This window comes from Astatotilapia calliptera, chromosome 4 (assembly GCF_900246225.1).
Source record: "Astatotilapia calliptera chromosome 4, fAstCal1.2, whole genome shotgun sequence".
NCBI lineage: Eukaryota > Metazoa > Chordata > Actinopteri > Cichliformes > Cichlidae > Astatotilapia > Astatotilapia calliptera.
This window is the reverse complement of record NC_039305.1, coordinates 1,235,168-1,253,873: the sequence shown is the minus strand read 5'-3', so window position 1 is coordinate 1,253,873 and position 18,706 is coordinate 1,235,168. Positions and strand designations below refer to the sequence as shown.

General features: G+C 42.1%; 1 protein-coding gene, 1 long non-coding RNA gene and 1 pseudogene across 2 annotated transcripts; all 3 read left to right on the top strand.

Moving 5' to 3' along the window:
• The first annotated feature begins 445 nt into the window (after nucleotides 1-445).
• On the top strand, nucleotides 446-4,674 carry LOC113019971 (GTPase IMAP family member 4-like). The gene is made up of 3 exons (XM_026163637.1): nucleotides 446-572; nucleotides 795-906; nucleotides 2,813-4,674. Exons 2-3 carry the CDS (start codon nucleotides 894-896, stop codon nucleotides 3,559-3,561), a joined length of 762 nt encoding a protein of 253 aa, XP_026019422.1. The 5' UTR covers nucleotides 446-572; nucleotides 795-893; the 3' UTR covers nucleotides 3,562-4,674.
• Nucleotides 4,675-6,702: 2,028 nt separating this feature from the next.
• On the top strand, nucleotides 6,703-15,401 carry LOC113020148 (GTPase IMAP family member 4-like; annotated as a pseudogene).
• Nucleotides 8,752-9,678, top strand: LOC113020149 (uncharacterized). The gene is made up of 3 exons (XR_003272162.1): nucleotides 8,752-8,783; nucleotides 8,903-8,960; nucleotides 9,109-9,678. It is a non-coding gene; the product is annotated as an uncharacterized LOC113020149 (long non-coding RNA).
• Nucleotides 15,402-18,706: the final 3,305 nt, after the last annotated feature.

The window sequence follows — 18,706 nt, the reverse complement described above, 5'->3', positions numbered from 1 at the left end:
CTCCTGAATTAGAAGAAGCTGATAACTATTGCATTAGTTAAACTGATTTGCATTACATTAAATTGCTGACTTGTTGTGAATGAATGATATTGTTTTATGATGCATTATATTGCTGAGTTATAAGAAATACTGTTCGCAGAAGGTTATTGTCTAATTTGTCTGAGTAGAAGAGAACAGAGTGTGCTGGAGTTTTCTGCCCCATTTCAGCAGGAGCAGATAAACGGGGAGCCAAGGTCGTAGCTTAGGCGCTGTGTGAGAGAGAGCATGTGAATGTTTAGGCTTTTTATGATAGGGTGGAGGCACCAGAGGTTATAAAAGTTTGAGCAATGCTCCACCATTTTGAGATTTTGAGGCTGTCTGCATCAGTGTCCATCTCCCACGTGTGTGATCATTAAATCATCGTTTGACTCAACCCGGCCGGACCAGTGTTGTTATTGTGGTTTTTTCTCTTGTCTCCATCCCCAATATTTTGAACCTTAACACTCTCTACATCCAAAGACAATTTTCTCTAAAGCAGACCATTTGTTAGCTTCCTTGGTTTGTCTTCTATGGGAGCTGCAGTCCAGGTAAAGGTAAGTGAATGCCACATCACCCACATGGGAACAGGTACAGTAACATATGATACTGTAAATTCTATATAAAACACTGTCTATATGAAATTAAAGGCAACTAAAATGTGCTCACATCTAAAGCAAAGTGGACTTTTCTTAGCTGCTTGCACAGATTTTGTTTTCTGGTCTCTGATTGGTTGGCTGTTTGTCAAACCAGTGAGGTAACAGATGCCCTGTCTTTAGGGGGAGGGATCTAAAGGCAGTTGAAAACAAACTGTACAAACTACAACTACACCACATCAACTCTCCCAAGACCTCTGAGATCAACCAGGACCAGGAACCATGTCCAGTTCTGGTAAATATATTTTAGTTGCATTGAGGTTGTAAACCAGCAGAGCAATGCCATTTCTCTTCCTGTTACTGTTTTCAGGTCTTATTACCCACCAGAAACTTCTCACTTATCACAGTACATCCTACACTTTGATATATTTTAATGCTAATCTTTTTCACCTGCAAACGTTAGCTTGCTGTCTTTGAGTTATTTTAGTCTTGTGGACCTAACTTCCCAGCAACATACACATGCTGCTTCAGCTCACAATTACTGGCTTATGCTGATGTTACATTGTTACATTACTCGTTCATGCATGTGCATAAAAGTCTAGAGATTTCTGTCTGATAACTTTATCGTGAACTGACACCAAAAATGTCCAGTGTGGCAAAAATAAAGCAAAACCATGTAAATGATATTATTGTAGAGTCTAACGTCCAGTATAAAGTGACTGTTAATAAATAAAAGTGTGAGTATCACAGCAGCTTACATGTTCATTTTTAAGAGCTTTGATCAAACAATAGCTGCTATTTGCAACATTTTACATTGTTTTGACAAAATTAATTAATTGGATGTTTTTTTGTTTTTCCATAGAACAGCTGTTAATGGCTCATAACTGACGATTTACTGAATTATAAAGAGTTCAGCTGTAGACTGATTTCTTTGCACTGCTGAATTGATTAATTTTCTACTTAATGGTTCAAAATCTTTTGAGCTTTTACTAAGAAATTACATTCACTATGAAAGTATGGTTCACTGAGCCTTGATTACTCAATATTAAAGGAGAAATTAAATCTAATTTCTGACGTTTATCAATTGGAAAAATATGTAATTATAATATTTTGGGACTCTCTTACATTTAAAATTGAATCGTATTCCCAGGCCAGTAAACTAAAGTGTGACAATCTTCAGTGCTCCGAAAACATTTGCCATGTGTAGTGAAAGGTTTGGACCTTAAGTGTAGATTTGAATAGTAAATAAATAAAAACTAACCTTTATTTTGGCGACGATGAATTCAAACAACTGGCAGCAAACATTATCAACAAATCAAGTGGGGAAAAATTCACAGGAAGACAAAAGACAGGAATGGAAAGCAAATAGTAACGATGAGCACATTCAAACTCAGGCTTTAAGTACACGGGAGGCTAATGTGGGAAAACGACACAGCAAGGTAGAAACAGGTGAAAGTAATCAGGTAACAAGACAAGACACGCTCACTATCTGATTCAGTCCAGGGGCTGTTTGCATAGAGCCCTGCTGCCCGATGCAGGCAGTGTACAAAGATCATCAAACGAGATGAAATTAAAGACAAACACAATATGTAACTTTTAAATTAAGGTGTTTATTATTTTGTTTGGGTGTTTGGGGGGAAACCCAAACCTGACTGCCTCCTTGCCTTGTTATAACATAAAGTAACAGTGGTGTATCACGCTGACGAGACAAAAGCTAGACTTTTTGGAAGGTGCATCTCCGGTTACATTTGGAGTAAAACTAAAAAGTCCACCTCTGAACTGCTTAAGAAAAGAAAATGAAGACTTTGGTGTGGCCTAGTCAAAGTCCTGACCCGAATCTGATGAAGCCGATTGAGATGCTGTAGCATGACAGTCAAACGGCGGCTCCAATGTGACTGAATTACAACAAGTCTGCAAAGATGAGTGGCTCAAAGTTCCTCCACAGCTGTAAAACACTCATTGCCAGTTAATGCAAATGCTGTAATAATTAACACCTTCATTTAGAAACTGCATTTTGTGTTTATTTGTGTTATCTTTGTCTAATATTTTAATTTGTTTGATGATCTGAAACATTTAAGTGTGAAAAACATACAACAAATAGGATCAATTTAAGCTAATGTCAGTTGTTGTTGTCTAGATCAGTCACACTGTGACTGCTGCAGTGTTGATGTGTGATGAATGTCGTGTAAATTCTCAAACAGGGCCGACAAAGCTGAGGATTATCCTCGTTGGGAAGACTGGAGCTGGGAAGACTTCAACCATCAACACGTTCCTGGGTAAACCTGCTGTGAAGAAGAACCGCCTTCTCTCAGATACAACACCGTGCAAGACGGAGACGGCACAGTTTGGAGACCAAGAACTGGTTTTAGTTGATACTCCTGGTCTGTGCCACACCAACTATAAAAAAGAGGAAGTGCTGAATAAGATCACTGCATCCGTGTTTGAGGCTGATCAGGGTCCTCATGTGTTCCTGTATGTGCAAAAATGGGTGGGAGATAACACACAAGACGAGAAACGAGTGGAAGTCCTGAAGAAGATGTTTGGCGACGCGTCAGGGCCTTACTTTTTCCTCTTGATGACTGTAGATGGAGCTGAGGATGAGGATAAGATAACAAAGTTTACTCAGAGAGTTGGTTTTAAAACAGAGAACTATTGTGTCCTTAACAACAAAGGTGAAAAAGACCAGAAAACTGAAAAGGTAAAGGAGCTGGTGGACAAAATCAATCAGGTGGTGCAAACTAACAAGGCAGAGGGCAAAGAATATTACACCAAGGAAATGTTGGAAGAACATAAGAACAGGCTGAAACCAACATATCAGGTCAGTGATGCAAACAGGGACCTGACCTCTGTGGTGGGGGGCTTGTTAGCTTCTATGCTGGGTGAAGAATTAGCTCAGAAAGTGATACAGTTGAATTCTTACCTGGCAAAGGAGTGTGATGAATGGCTCTGACTGTAGCCGTGCAACAGCCACTTACAACATCCAGCACGATGAAAAGGATCAGCGAGGGTCATGAGACTTTTTCTTAAACTGATTATGTGACTTAAAGCCTTCAGACTGAGTTTGAAGAAACGACATTAAACATCCTTTGATGCATTAACGACCATCCAGCCCTGTTTTTAATGCAGCGCCGCCCGAAGATCACGAGCGTCCAAACCTGATGAACGATGTTGTTGCACAGAGCGTCTCTGAGTGTTGATGTCACTGTGCTGTGGCTGATGATGAGCATTATTCTGAAATTGTTCTCCAGTTTGTAGATGCAGGTTTGTGCTGATTGGTGAGCTTTTATTTCTGATGCTGCGTCTCTCACCCTGATCGAGACAACCAGCGGTTTCCTCTCAGTACCTCTGAGACGTGTTGACATTGTCATTTCATATGTATTCTTCATGATTTTTAATGTTCCCCTTCTGTTTTTCTTCACATTTGAATGTTTTTGGAGTTAGGTTCGGACACATTGGCAGTTTACTTTCATGCTTTTGATCGATTAAAACTGTGAACATTTTTGCTGCTGCAGGACTTGTTAAAGTTGCTTCCTTATATGTTTTTTCTACAGTTTGTTAAATTTGCAGAAACAATGATAAAATGTCCAAATTAAAATAAATTGGCCTTTTAAATGTCACCTGTCCCGACTCTCTTTCTACTCGTGTGCTGTTTTTTTCTGTTATAACGTTAGATTGCCGAGTGCTGCAACTTTATTCCAGCATTAGTTGGGATGTAAGTATAAAGGAACGAGCTCTTTATGTGCAGGTATTTATGGCTGCAGCTGTATTACCAATGCTAACATTCTCTTATTTTGAAAAGCATTGATACGGCCTCTCTTTCCCCTCTTGTCCACAGCTCATATAGCTCAGCGCACACACAGGCATGCATTAGACTGGATCGTTAGCCTCACTTCTATAAACTTGATTAATTTTGTAAATAACAATTCTCACACACAAACAACGAGTCCTCTTCAGCTCTGCGGTTTAGAGTCAGCAGCAGCTGAGATTTAATCATGTGGAGTTTATCAGCACTGACAGAGACATTCAGGCTCTGACTCAGCTCCTGTCCTCCTGCTGTGACCTGAAACAGCCTCAGTGCTCCATGTTTATGCCTCAGGTCCTAAAATGCATCGAAGGTTTGTGAGACCAGCTCTGCTGAGTTAGTGATGTCTCTGTTGCCTGTCCATACAAACATAACAAATGTTAATTATGTTCGAGTATTGTTAATGACTGAGGGCGGGAGTAATGTGGACACTGCTCCAGTCTGTCGTGGTGAAGCAAGGAGGGGAAAGTAAAGCTGTCAGTTTACCTGTTCCTGGTCTCATCTGTGCTCATGAGCTTTGGGTAGTGAAGAAATGAAAGTGTGAATACAAGAAATGAGTTTGCTCTAGAGGATGGCCGTATTTTCTGGAGTGATGCGGTCAGGAGTTCAGTCAACAGCAGCACACTGACGTGGTTTGGGCACCTGACGAGGATGCTTCTGGCAGCTTCCTGTGTGAGGCGTTATGAGCATGTCCATATGAAAGGAGACACCTGGGCAGACTGAGGACACTGCTCCTGAAGACATAAGAAATTATGTCTCTGGGTGACTTGGTGTCTCGCTAGAAATAAGTGCTTGGGTTAAGGAGGTCTGGGCATCTCTGCTGAGACCACTGCCTTCATCATCTGGACCTGGAGAAGAGGCAGAAAATGGTTGGATGGATGTGGCAACTGTGTCAATCAGCTAAATGTGGCACTGCTGCCTGACCCCCAGATCTGTCAGACCCCATCAGGATCCCCCTCAGAGCTGAGGACGCCATCATCCACCTGATGCCTGTTATCGGACCCGGAGTTAGCAACATCCCCCAAGAACCCGAAGAGGAGAGTCCTGGCCCCGCCCTGCCAGTGTAGCAGAAATGATGAGGATGATGATGCAGCAGCAGCCGTTCTTCTCTGCGTGAGTAGCTTAATGTTGTTCGTGTGTAATTTACGTTGAGTAGGCTAACCACGTTATTACATTAATGCATGTAAGGTGAACTAGCAAACATCATCATAGCTACATGCGGCTGTCTTCTTGTTTGATGGCAGATACTCCCTTCACCCTGGCCAAAAAGGCTAAAATGACCAAAGAAAAAGAGGGAAACAGCTGAACATGAGAGGTTTAGGACAAAGTTTGTGTTTTTTCCATTGGTTAAGCACTGCTTCCAGCCAAGAGTGATGCCATATATGCCCCATAGCTGCAGAAAAGGCTAACATTGTTATCTTTTTACAAAAAAACAGCTAAACATGAGAGGTTTAGGACAAAGTTTGTGTTTTTCCCATTGTTTAAGCACTGCTTCCAGCCAAGAGTGATACCATATATGCCCCATAGCTGCAGAAAAGGCTAACATTGTTATCTTTTTACAAAAAACAGCTGAACATGAGAGGTTTTTGGACAAAGTTTGTGTTCTCCATTCTTTAAGCACCGGTTTGAGCACCGTTTAACCCTTGTGTGGTGTTCGTATTTTTGTTACTCAGCCAGTGTTCATGGGTCTGGTGGACCCGCTAGAGTTTTGGCTTTCCAAATTAACACTATCAAACAATTTTATGTTAAATTACTCAACAGATGTTTACTTCATCCCAATTACAAGACATATGAACAGCAAACATGGTTAATTTTTTCCCTTTACCTTTGTTAGATCACATTTATGAATTAATGTGCTTCTCGTTTTTCTTTTATATAACATGTTATAAATAAATCAGTTATAATCAAGTGGAGTGAGTGGAAAGACACAACACATTTACACGTGAAAAAATAATTAATTGTTTAATTTTTCTTTTGAAAAAAACTGAACACGGGTCTCACAGATCCGAACACCATACAAGGGTTAAGCACCGGCACCGTTTCAAAAGTACCGGTTTGGCACCGGTATCGGATAAAACCTGAACGATACCCATCCCTAGTTAAAACACCACTGCACTTTACAGGAAGAGCCAGAATCGTCTCTGAGGTCTTTTAACATCTGTCGGACAATGCTCAGGATTTTCTATGATTTTCTATGAGTCTGTTGTGGCCAGTACCATCATCTGTGCTGTTGCATGCTGGGAAAGCAGGTCAAGGGTCACAGATGCTAACAGACTCAATAAACTGATCAAAATGCAGTAATGTTGTAGGGATGGAGCTGTAAAGTTCACCTAATGCACAGCACACAGAGCAGTACACCCTCTTGCACATGCTCGACTGTAAAAATAACAAATAACAAAGTTCTACAGTTTAGAGTAAAATGTCAATCATATATATTTACTCTCTGTAATATTTTGCATATTTATATTTCTTAAATTTTGTCAGTTTCTTTGTAAAATATTTGTATTATTTGATTTAGTTCAGTCTGTTCTTATTGTCTTGTAGCAACTATAACCATATCATTTCTTCTGGGATTAATAAAGTATTCTGATTCTGAGCAAGGTTTTAGTCTCCCACCATGGTTTTATCCAACACTGACAGATAAATGCTCCGTGAAAAGGCTGCGTTAGGACACTGGCTGTGGTTAATAACCTGGGTTACAGACCGAGTGTACGTGATCTTTGGTGTTTGTTTTTCCTCCTTGCCTTTTAGTTTACGTTTCACTAACAGCTACAGTCACCTGTGTCACCATCCACCTCTCAGTTAAAGAGACCACGCCCCTAATTATGCAGACTTAAAGCCTTAGTTGAAGCAGGTGCGTTGTAAAAAGCTCAGTGCAGGAGCCTCTGCTGGACATTAGAGGAACTGCAGGTTTTGGTGCTTCAGTGCTGATGGTTCATCTCATCCTGACATTTGATCTGAATAACAAACACATTAATGCTGTTTTATTGTGATGTTTCCTGCTGTCGTCAGAAGGTTAAGTGTGAGGAGGCAGACCTGTGGAAATGCACTCTGATGATGCACTTTTTTCAGCCTTCTGATTGGTTTCTTTCAGCCGGACTTCTGATTGGACAGCTGAAGTTTAGGGGCGGGAACCAGGAGCAGACTTGAATATAGAGGTGAGTTGGAAATGTAAACAGTCAGAAGAAGACATGGATGGTCGTACTGCAGTGGAGACCAAGGTACTGATTGATCCACAGCCCATGGGTGAGTGTATTTGTCCTGCAGTGATCCTCAGGCTGGTGTGTGCTTTGAGTTTTGGGACAGTCATTATTTCCTGAAACATAAAACAGGAGCAGCTCTTTGCTTAAATCACTGGGACACGATTTCAGTTTCAGTCTGAAATGTTTTTTAGTTCACACATGTTAGGTTTGTTCATTTACTCTCAGTCTAAAGCTTGATCAGCACCAAGCTGCACTCAAAGAAATCATTTATGGTTTTTAAGCTGTAAAGATTTTATATCACAGATAAGAGGAAAATAACCAAATGAATCTCATATGACTCTTAATATTTGAGTCAATAATAGAAATTATAAATATATAATAATTCAAGTTTTATAAAACTCTGAGCTGATGAGTTGATATTAATAAAAGTTTTAAATGTATCATCTGCTCATGAAATAAAACAGTTTCTGTTTTTTTAATGTGAATATTTTTATCGCACTTTTAAAACAAAGTTGTTCAATAATCAGATCCTTTCATTTTATAGAAAAACTATTGATGAGCTGTAAAATCATCATCAGGTGATCTGACAGTAAAGGTGATAAAGTCAGCGTTCAGTCCTGATATTTTAGGAGGCTTTATGATGGTGAGATGATTTTTTATTCTGGTATTTCTGGACGTTTTCTGTTTCAGTCAGTTCAAATCTATCGTGACAGCATTTCGCCGCCATTTTCCTTGCGATCCTCTAAACGTCTCGAACCTGTGCGGTTAAATCCGTCACATCTACGACTTTAAACTATAAATGTGATGAAATCAGTTTCTGTGGATTCACTGAAGTCTTTGTTCTTGGAGTGAAGCTGAAGCTTCTTCATATTTGGTTCTGGACACTCGGACTTCTTCACCTCTGTTCAAACTTCCTGGTAAGTAAACTGATTTATTAACAACAGTTTGATTTTTAATATGATGAAATAAACGAGGGTGACAGCGAGCAGTTAACCAGCTTTACTTTGGTATCAGTAGCAGTAGCTTTTGTGTTGATGTTAATCCAGCTAATAAACTGTAATATGCAAATGCTATAAATGAACTTTTAAACCTGACTTTGGTCCAGTTCTCTCATTTTCACTGCCTTGTTGTGTCTGTCGGTCTTTAGATGCAGTTCTCTCCTCGTTGGTAAGGATGCAGACTTTCTTTTCAGCAATAATTTTCAGATCATGAGTTGAATATTTTTGTAAACACTAAATGTTTCATGTAAAAAGTCCTGACTCCTCTTCATGTTTAATCCTCTGCAGCTTCTATCAGATTCAGTCTGCAGCGATGTGGAACCGAGTCTGAAATAATTCTCCTTTGGTGAGTGCAAAGTTCTCAGACATGAACAAAGTTATATGGAGGTTTTATGACTCTTTACAGACACAGGTTATATAAAGCAGGATCACAGTGACGGCTTCATGTTCTGACGCTTCTCTGAAACACTTCCTGTTAAATCTGTTACTCCCAGTATTTCAGTGTATCACAGATACGTTAAACAGCTGGTAGCTGTCCACAGACGAGACCCAGGCCTTCCATTAAACTTCATGAGTGGCCGTTACCTGCTGGCATAGCAGCTGTTTGTACTGATGACCCAGAATGAAGCTTCTATGTGCACACCTGTGCTCCGCCTCAGCATCGCCCAGCTAAATCTGTGTGCCATCGATTTACTCAAGTTTCCAGAGGACATAAAAATAATGAAGTCCATGTCACATTCAGTCCAAAAACCTTTCTTCAAATGTTGATCTCAATCCTAACAGTGACATTTTGTAGTTTTATTGAATAACACTGAATTCAAACAGTGACCACATCCCTTCATTTTTATATTTTATGAATAAACCTGATTATATCCATGTGAAACAATGAGTGTGATTTGTCCTCATATGTCTCGGGTCTGTTTTTTACAGAAGCTCCATCATCGGCTCCGTTTATTTAAAGAGCAGATGAAGATAACAGGCGTCATATGGGCAAATCAAATTTGTTCTATTTTCAAACAAAAGCGATATCATGAAGTCTAAAGGTTCTGCCTTTTAAATGTTTTTTATGAGACAGTGTCAAAATAAGACCATTTTTATTGATTCTCATTTTGTTTTGTCTTTTAAGCCACAGTGGGACTCCATAAACTGTTTCATGGCCGAAGTGTATCTCTACAGGACGAGACACTCAATAGAAAGATTGTTGTGTCTGGATGTCACTCTGAAACAGGTCGTGTGATAAATACTGAACTCTGGGCCATCTCTGTCCCATCTTTGCCAAACCATGTGCCATATTTTATTTGGGATTTTTGGTTAGAGTTGGGAGCCTAAACTGGGCTCTACATCTGCAGATGCACCAGAGCATGCCCGGTCAACAGGACCCCACCAGAGGCGGAGCCAGCCATTTTATACACCCGGGCTTAGCCCTATCCGGTCTTTAAGTGATGACGTGACAAATCCTACTTCCGGGCCTAAAGTAGTCTGCGTTTAATATGGCTTTTGTGTTGTTAACATGTTTAATGTTTTGTATTTTCTTCAATTTAATCTCAAAAAGCTCCTAAAACAGTCAGTGATCACTGTTGACCTCCCTCGGCTTTTATTACCGCTAATCATTTATTTAAGCTCAGTTTTTTTTTTTTTTTGTATTGTATTGTATCTTTATTTCAGACATATGCAGAAAAAACAACAACAATAGTTTTAACAGTTTTAACCTTACGATGTAGCTACAGCCCAGGGATTCCAAACCCCCTCAGTCAGGACATGCTATATTGTATTTAGATGGAAGCTAGCGAGCTAACTTCCTTTAAAACTTCCTAACTTCTTTTCCCCTTCCATCAGTACATAACTGAAACCGATTTAGAGAGTTTGTTTAGCCGTGGAGGGTAACAACAGAAAGTATGAAATAAACACACATGTAAGCAAGGGCTGGGCGATATATCGAGTTTTTTAAAAATATCGATATATTTTTATATGAGATATAAGATGTGACAATATCTTTTATATCGACATAGTCTATGTTACGTTATAATTATAGTTGTGGAGCCACAAGTTTGCCTCTCTTTCATCCACTTTTGTCTTTACGCAACGTTACTCGACCTTGCCTCTCCTTCACTGAACACAACTCCCCCTCCTTCCCCATCGCTTCACCTGCAGGCAGCGACAAGATGGACACGGCAAATCTCCGTTAACGAGTTACTGCGCATCGCCCCATGCGTGGGGCTGGACGGCATCAACGTGTTAACGAGCTAACCACGCTAACAAGCTAACCACGCTAACGAGCTAACCACGCTTTTTGTTATGCACAAAAACAACAGTTTTATTTATGGAGCATTATTATTTAATAAATGCTGATAATGTCATGGTCCTGCGACCATGGTCGTGTCCAAATTCATGGGCTGCATTCTCCTGAGGACCCGGCCTTCGCGGTCTACGTGGGCCGGGTCCTCAGAAGATCGGGTAGGCCGGAAGTAAACGGCCGTGAAATTCGACGGTCTAGCCTTCTGATTAGCGTCACCGCTGTCTCGGTGGAGTTTAATAAACTCAGCCGTCTGCTCCTTGCTGTCTAAAATATAACAGGACACTGGAGTAAACTCTCGGCCATCTCACACTTCTGTTTAATCAGTTTTCTGTTTGACGTTTAGTCAGCTGTGTAAAAACCAAGGAGGAACCCACCCGGGGGATTAATAAAGTTTTATTTTATCTAATCTAATAACTTTAATCTCAGCCAAACCGATTTACTCACGAACAAACAAAACACTGAAAAAAGCCCAACAATAACATTTTTAGGTTGTCTAAGTGACTTATATATTACGTTTGTCACGGCCGGGCGGGTTACACACAGTAATTCGGCGTGCCCGTGTGGCGTGCTGGCTAGACCCAAGCGCGGCGAAGGCTAGCGGTGGGTTTGGAGCAGGCACGCAGTTATTCTAGTAACGATCAGTGCACGAAGCGTGGCTTCGGAACGGTCGTTACCGACAGAGAGCGAGCGGAGCCGGGAAGAGAAAAAGGATTGAAGGGATAATCACTCACGGTTGCTGAATCAGGCGGAGACTGACGTCGGCAGAGTTTCGGAGCTCCTGACACGAAGAGAATGATGTCTGAGCGGCGAACAGGTGGGTGGCGTCTCTCTTTTAACCCCGGCCCCGTGATCAGCTGATCACAGCTGATCACCGGCTGACAACGTTTAACCCGAGCAGCGAAAGTCCGCGGTGATCTGAAAATGATGTGCCGGGAGTTGTGCCGTTCTCGGCCGCATCAGTAACCCTCGAGCTCCCGGCTAGCTATCGAGCTAACAGACGTCTCCGAAAACGTCGAAGCACTTTAGCAAAGATGCGATATCTTGATAAACCGAGCAGATATTTGATGTTTGCACAGCTACTTTCTCGCCTGAAAATATGTTAAAAGTTTATTTCGTGACCCAGAAAGATTAATAAGAGTCATTTTTAAAACTTAGTAGCGGCCGCCATTAGCCGGAAACTGGAGCTTGGCTGGGCCGCGCTATGAATTCTGGGATATGGTGGGCCACGAAGGACACACCCGACCCATCCTTCAAATTCGGAAAAAGGAGCACGCATTTGTCGGCTGCATTCGGAGGGGTCTACGAATTTGGACAGCCTTCGGCGCGTCGCTGTGACGTAATCGGTCTACAAATGCGGCCTCAGGAGAATGCAGCCCATGAATTTGGACACGACACATGACTCAGTGACTTTATGTTTATGTACTTATTGTTATTACTTTCATTATTATTCATGGGCTGTTTTGGGATGGTTTGTGTTTGGGATTTTAGACACTGGGTTCTGGGTTTGTGCTCCCTCTGTTGGTCCCTGGTGTTAGTGTTCCCCTGTCTCGTCAGGTTAATCAGGTCCAGCTGTTTCCCCCATCTGTGTGTGATTTCCCAGTGTCTCTTTGTGTATTTATAGCGTGTGATTTCCTCTGCTCCTCGTCGCGTCGTCTGTGTTCCTACCTGTGTTCATCCTCTGTGTTACCCTGCGTACTCTGCATCTACCCTGTGAAATCCTCTGCGTGCTCTCCCTGCTGTTCTCCCTTCGTGTTCAGGTTTGCCACTCCTTTGTGTAGTTTCACCCAGTTTAGTTCATCCGTAGTTCTGTTTTGCCATCTCCTCTTTATGTTTGTTATTATCAATAAATCACCCTCACACCTGAATAAGTGCTGCGCTTTGAGTCCTCCTTCCACTCTCCACACGGCCGCTGCCCCGGACCGTGACAGATAATTTATTTTTGAGTAGTTTTTTTCATGTACATCTATGCTGTATGTTAATAAAAGTGCCTGTGTGACATCTGGGACACAGCTTTGACTAAGAACTCTCTGTTTGTTCTTACTTTATGGCTTTAAAAAAAATATCGAGATATATATCTTATATCGCCATCCAGCTAAAAAATATCGAGATATGAATTTTGGGTCATATCGCCCAGCCCTAATGTAAGCTAAGACTCTCTAAAAAACAGCATTGTTGTTGTTCAGCTTTTCATTTCGCCATTTGTTGATTCACTCGAAGAACAAGTAACGTAATATGGGTCAAGTGATCAGTTTGATATCAATCTTTTGTGATACACCGTCATATTTACATTATTTGTACAGTAGGAATGATTTGCTTTTGTACCTGGTGAAACTAAGCTCTCCTCTGTGCAGCAAACTCGCAGGCAGCAGCTTCTCCCCCCTCGCTCACATGTGTAAGTGCTCAGTCGCCCAGTGCCTGAGCTCGGATCATACCAAAATTAGGGGGGATTTACGACTGTGCGTCATGTAGTTTTTGTTTTATACAGTTGTCAGTCAGGCATCTAACTATGAAACAAATAACACTCCAAGACCCCGGGCTTCTGATAAGATTACCCGGGCTTAAGCCCAGTAAGCCCGGGTTTGACCCCATCCCCCCCCAAAAAAGAAAACATCAGTATATTAATCAGCAGCTTAGAGTTGCTGGTTGCAGCATGCTTTGCTAGCTTTAAGTCAGCTAACTTTACTTGACCAGGAAATTAATCCCGACTCCAGGTTTCTCCAAACTCTAACTATATCCATTCCTGATTAGAGCCACACCTTTTTGTCCTCATGCTGAAGCACACTTGGGTTCTGCTGCAGGACTCTGTAGTGACCTCAAAGTCCCGACCTGAATCCGATTGAGATGCTGTGGCATGACCTTAAAAAGTTGGTTCATGCTCAAAAACCCTCCAAAGATGAGTGGGCCAAAACTCCTCCACAGTGCTGGAAGATTCATTGGCAGTTACAAGGTACATTTGAGATTCAAGAGGTTGTTCTTCCGAAACATGAGATACGAGCACGAGAGATTTTGGGCAATCTTTTTTTGTGTCTCTGCTGAAAGATTTTGTGTTTCCTTGTCTGTGAACGTTCTTAGTCATCGTAGTCTAAGGAGCTTAGAAAGAAAAGCTTCTGGACTTTCTTAAGTTGCTTGAAGACGTTTCACCTCTCATCCGAGAAGGTTCTTCAGTTCTAAGGTCAAATGGTGGAGAGTCCCAGATTTAAGTCCAGTGGCACATGAGCCAAGGTGTGAAAAGCACATGAGCCAAGGTGTGAAACTGGGTGTGGGTCCCAATCAGCCAGAGTTTCGGGTGTGTTCATTGTGAAACCTGGCCCCACCTTATCATGTGATTTCCTGAGGACAGATGGCCCAGGATGTGAGTGGGCGTTAAGGCGTCTGGGAGGGATCTCAAAACTGGAGATAGATGGCAGAGAGTTGGTGTCGTAAACCACCGCCTCTGTTCAAAGATGGTCGCTCACAGTGGACATAGATGGTTTCTTTCACTCCTCTTTCAAACCATCTGTCCTCTCTGTCCAAAATGTGAACATTGGCATCCTCAAAAGAGAGGATCCTCTTTTGAGAATTTCTAAGCTCCTTAGACTTTGTGTTTCCTTGTTAATAAACGCTGATTGTTCATTCCTCCTGCCTTCATGTTTTATATTTCCTTCCTCGCAGCTGCTTTATGATTTATGTCGATGGTGACTGGGACAGTTCTCACATACTAATATTCTTCCAACAGATGACCTGAGGATCGTGCTGTTTGGGAAGACCAGGGTTGGTAAAAGTACTCTAGGAAACATCATCATGGGGAACACAGAGACTTTCACCTCAAAGGATTCGTCCAAAGATCGCACACAGAAATCCCACAGCACTGTGGAAGGTCAAAAAGTGGCTGTTGTTGATACTCCAGGTCTGTTTAAACCTGGAAAACATGAAGATGAGCTGGTGAACGAGATCAAGCGATCCATTGATCTTGCCAGTCCTGGTCCTCATGTGTTCCTGCTGGTGCTGAGGTTCGGTATGATCACCTCTGAAGAATTAGAGGTACTGGAGGTTTTTGTGCGCACCTTTGGCAGACGTGCATTGGCCTACACAACAGTGGTGTTCACCCATAGAAATGAAGATGAAGACTATGAAGCTAACATACAGGAGGCTATGATCGAGAGTAAGGATTTCAGGGAACTCATTGAGCAGTGCCAGTGGAGATATTTTGCTTTTAACATTGAAGACAAAAGTCCTGCTCAGGTCACCGAGCTGCTGAAGAAGATAACACCGATGGGAAAAGATTACTTCTACACTCCTGACATGCTCCAAGAGGCTGGAAAACCGGACGAGCAGGACGAAAAACCAAAAACAGCAGAAACAACAGGCAGGCGTGCGCTTCTGGAAAGGACTGGATTGGTGGGAATCATTTTGGGATCTGTGGGGGGATATTTACTTGGAGGTGGTGAGCTGACGTCTACATCGGGAGCTTTACTGGGAGCTTTAGGGGGTTCAGTACTGTTGATGTGAACAACAGCTTTAGCGATGAAGGCCAAAATGCTCACTGAGAAATGCTGCAAAAAGTGAGTTTTTAATTGATTTAGCTTTTTGTAAAATGTTTCAAAAACAGATTCAAACCTTTAAAAATGAAAGGAATGGCCACGATGGCTCGTTACCGTGACGATTTGACCTGGGCTGTATTTTCATCTAATACCAGTTTGTACCACATGATGCAGCAGTGAGTCGGTGTAATGTTCATGCAACCAGGTCTCTTTTTCTTTTTTTACCTTTTCATATTGTAAGGGATATCCGTGCTTTAAGCAACAGGACTAGATGTTACAATCCCTGACCATGCATTGCTTCAAATGTAGAAAGTCTTGAGCAATGACTGTTATCATCGTTTTGTGCCTCAACCTCACAAGATGTTTCTGTCTTTTATCACAAGCTAAGGGACATCTGTACAGTTTGTATTCTGGTTGCTGATTGGTTGAGCTCTCTAAACTCTTTAAAAACATCTAACTTTCAGTGGTTTGCAGAGTAGTTTACAGTAAAATAATCACCAGTGAATTAGCAGTTGTTGGTGGAGGGGAGAGCCACAAGATTACTGGGTACCTCCAGATACTTTACTGGGAAACAAACCTGAAACAGAACATCATCCTCCAAAATTGCTCTTTAAAAAAGAAAAATCATAGAAGCCAAACATCTGTTACTGTCAGCTTTCAAATTTGCACATTGAATTTATTATCTCCATGTTTTGCTGTTTGAAGATGCTGTTCTGGGAGCTTGTGATTGCTCTTTTTGTAGCATTTAAATCACTTTAAAAACTGTGTAAAGTAATAAAAATCAAAATAATATAATTTATAATTTCTGTTATGTTGCATTTTTCATTTATTACCTGAAGCAGTGCTTTGATATTGAGATTGTAGTGTTACTAGGGTGGAGCACGTGATCACAGACCTCTCCACACTTCAGTGTCGCTGTGGATGCTGTCACCTCTAACGTCAGCTCTCCTGTCTGTTCTACTGTCTGGTTTTGGTGGGTTGCTGTGCAGACTGCAGCAGCTACAAGCAGGAGAGGAGGGGAAAATATTTAAGCTCCAGAAAAAGTGATATGGGTGTATAATAAGTGAAATAAGTTAAAGCTTGTACAACATGTTCAGCGCCACCTTGTGTCAGTACAGAATGTGACAGCAACCGGTTGGTTGTTTGCTGTTAATAGACTTACTATGCATGTAAGCTAGCTGGTGACAGAACTGCTAACTCAGTGGAAAACATGGAAACTAACATTAGAGCAGAGCAGACTAAGGAGGTCTCTTTTTGTGTTGCAATGATAAGCTTCATGTTAAGAAACCAAGGAGCCAGTGCCCACTTCCACTGTCAGTCCCTTTAGCAGTAAGTGGTTCTTCGATGTTTGGCTGTGCTGGAACAGGTATGTCCTCCTGTTAGCCGTGATGTTCGGGTTTGCAGAGAACTGTATAAATGAGGACTGTGTGCAGGAGAGCCTGTTTCAGTTCGACAACCCCGTGGTTCACTCGACCGACATTTTCCTTGTCGGGTTAACTTTAACACTTATTTCCTAAATCCAGCTTCACAGACCATTTTACAGAGCAGAGATCCATGCTGAGAATTTTCCTTTCTACATGTCGTTGTTCATGTCCACTTTAAAATGTCCAAAGGGTTGGATTTGGTCCTTCAGTTTGAGATTTTTATATCAAACTTTTACTTGACAGCTTAAAAATACTCGAATCAAACGAATCACAAAAATATCTTTGTGTTTTTTTCACCTCTATCATGGAGAGTCCCAGGTATTTAACCTGCTGTGGGGACGTCACCTTGGGCTACGTCGTAGCCTAGCCTAGCCTAGACGTAGCCTTAGATGCTGGGGAATCAAAGGCAGACGGCTCTGCTGAAAAATGAAGTAAGGGAGGGTGAGAGGAAAGAGCAGAGAGCTCGAACAGGAAGCACAGCGTGTTTCTGCTCACAGTCTCAGAGGTGAAGCCCTGAACCTGTGTGGTTTAGTGAAATGCTGCCCTCTGCTGCTCACAGGAGGAAACACAGCCTGCAGCTGCAAACAAACAAGCCTCTGCTGCTGAGCCTGTTGTTCTGCAGTTTCACCATTAACCACTAGGTGGCACTGATGTTTCTCTCTGTGAGTTGATCCAGCTGCCCCGACATGAACTCAAGTCTCCTTTTCCAGATCAGTTTCCACACAGTGGGAAAAGGCCATGGAGTGAAGGAAAGGTGTGAAGGAGAGACTTAAAAGGACTCAGGAAAGGAGAAGCAGACTGCTTTTACGCTGGACTCCTTAATCATGTCTGCACTGCTGAAACTACACTGTCTACAGGATGGACTACAAAAGCCAGCCTTACAGTGGGGCAAAAAAGTATTTAGTCAGCCACTGATTGTGCAAGTTCCCCCACCTAAAATGATGACAGAGGTCAGTAATTTGCACCAGAGGTACACTTCAACTGTGGGAGACAGAATGTGAAAAAAAAATCCATGAATCCACATGGTAGGATTTGTAAAGAATTTATTGGTAAATCAGGGTGGAAAATAAGTATTTGGTCAATAACAAAAACACAACTCAATACTTTGTAACATAAGCTTTGTTGGCAATAACAGAGGTCAAACATTTACTATAGGTCTTTACCAGGTTTGCACACACAGTAGCTGGTATTTTGGCCCATTCCTCCATGCAGATCTTCTCGAGAGCAGTGATGTTTTGGGGCTGTCGCCGAGCAACACGGACTTTCAACTCCCGCCACAGATTTTCTATGGGGTTGAGGTCTGGAGACTGGCTAGGCCACTCCAGGACTTTCAAATGCTTCTTACGGAGCCACTCCTTTGTTGCCCGGGCGGTGTGTTTTGGATCATTGTCATGTTGGAAGACCCAGCCTCGTTTCATCTTCAAAGTTCTCACTGATGGAAGGAGGTTTTGGCTCAAAATCTCACGATACATGGCCCCATTCATTCTGTCCTTAACACGGATCAGTCGTCCTGTCCCCTTGGCAGAAAAACAGCCCCATAGCATGATGTTTCCACCCCCATGCTTCACAGTAGGTATGGTGTTCTTGGGATGCAACTCAGTATTCTTCGTCCTCCAAACACGACGAGTTGAGTTTATACCAAAAAGTTCTACTTTGGTTTCATCTGACCACATGACATTCTCCCAATCCTCTGCTGTATCATCCATGTGCTCTCTGGCAAACTTCAGACGGGCCTGGACATGCACTGGCTTCAGCAGCGGAACACGTCTGGCACTGCGGGATTTGATTCCCTGCCGTTGTAGTGTGTTACTGATGGTGACCTTTGTTACTTTGGTCCCAGCTCTCTGCAGGT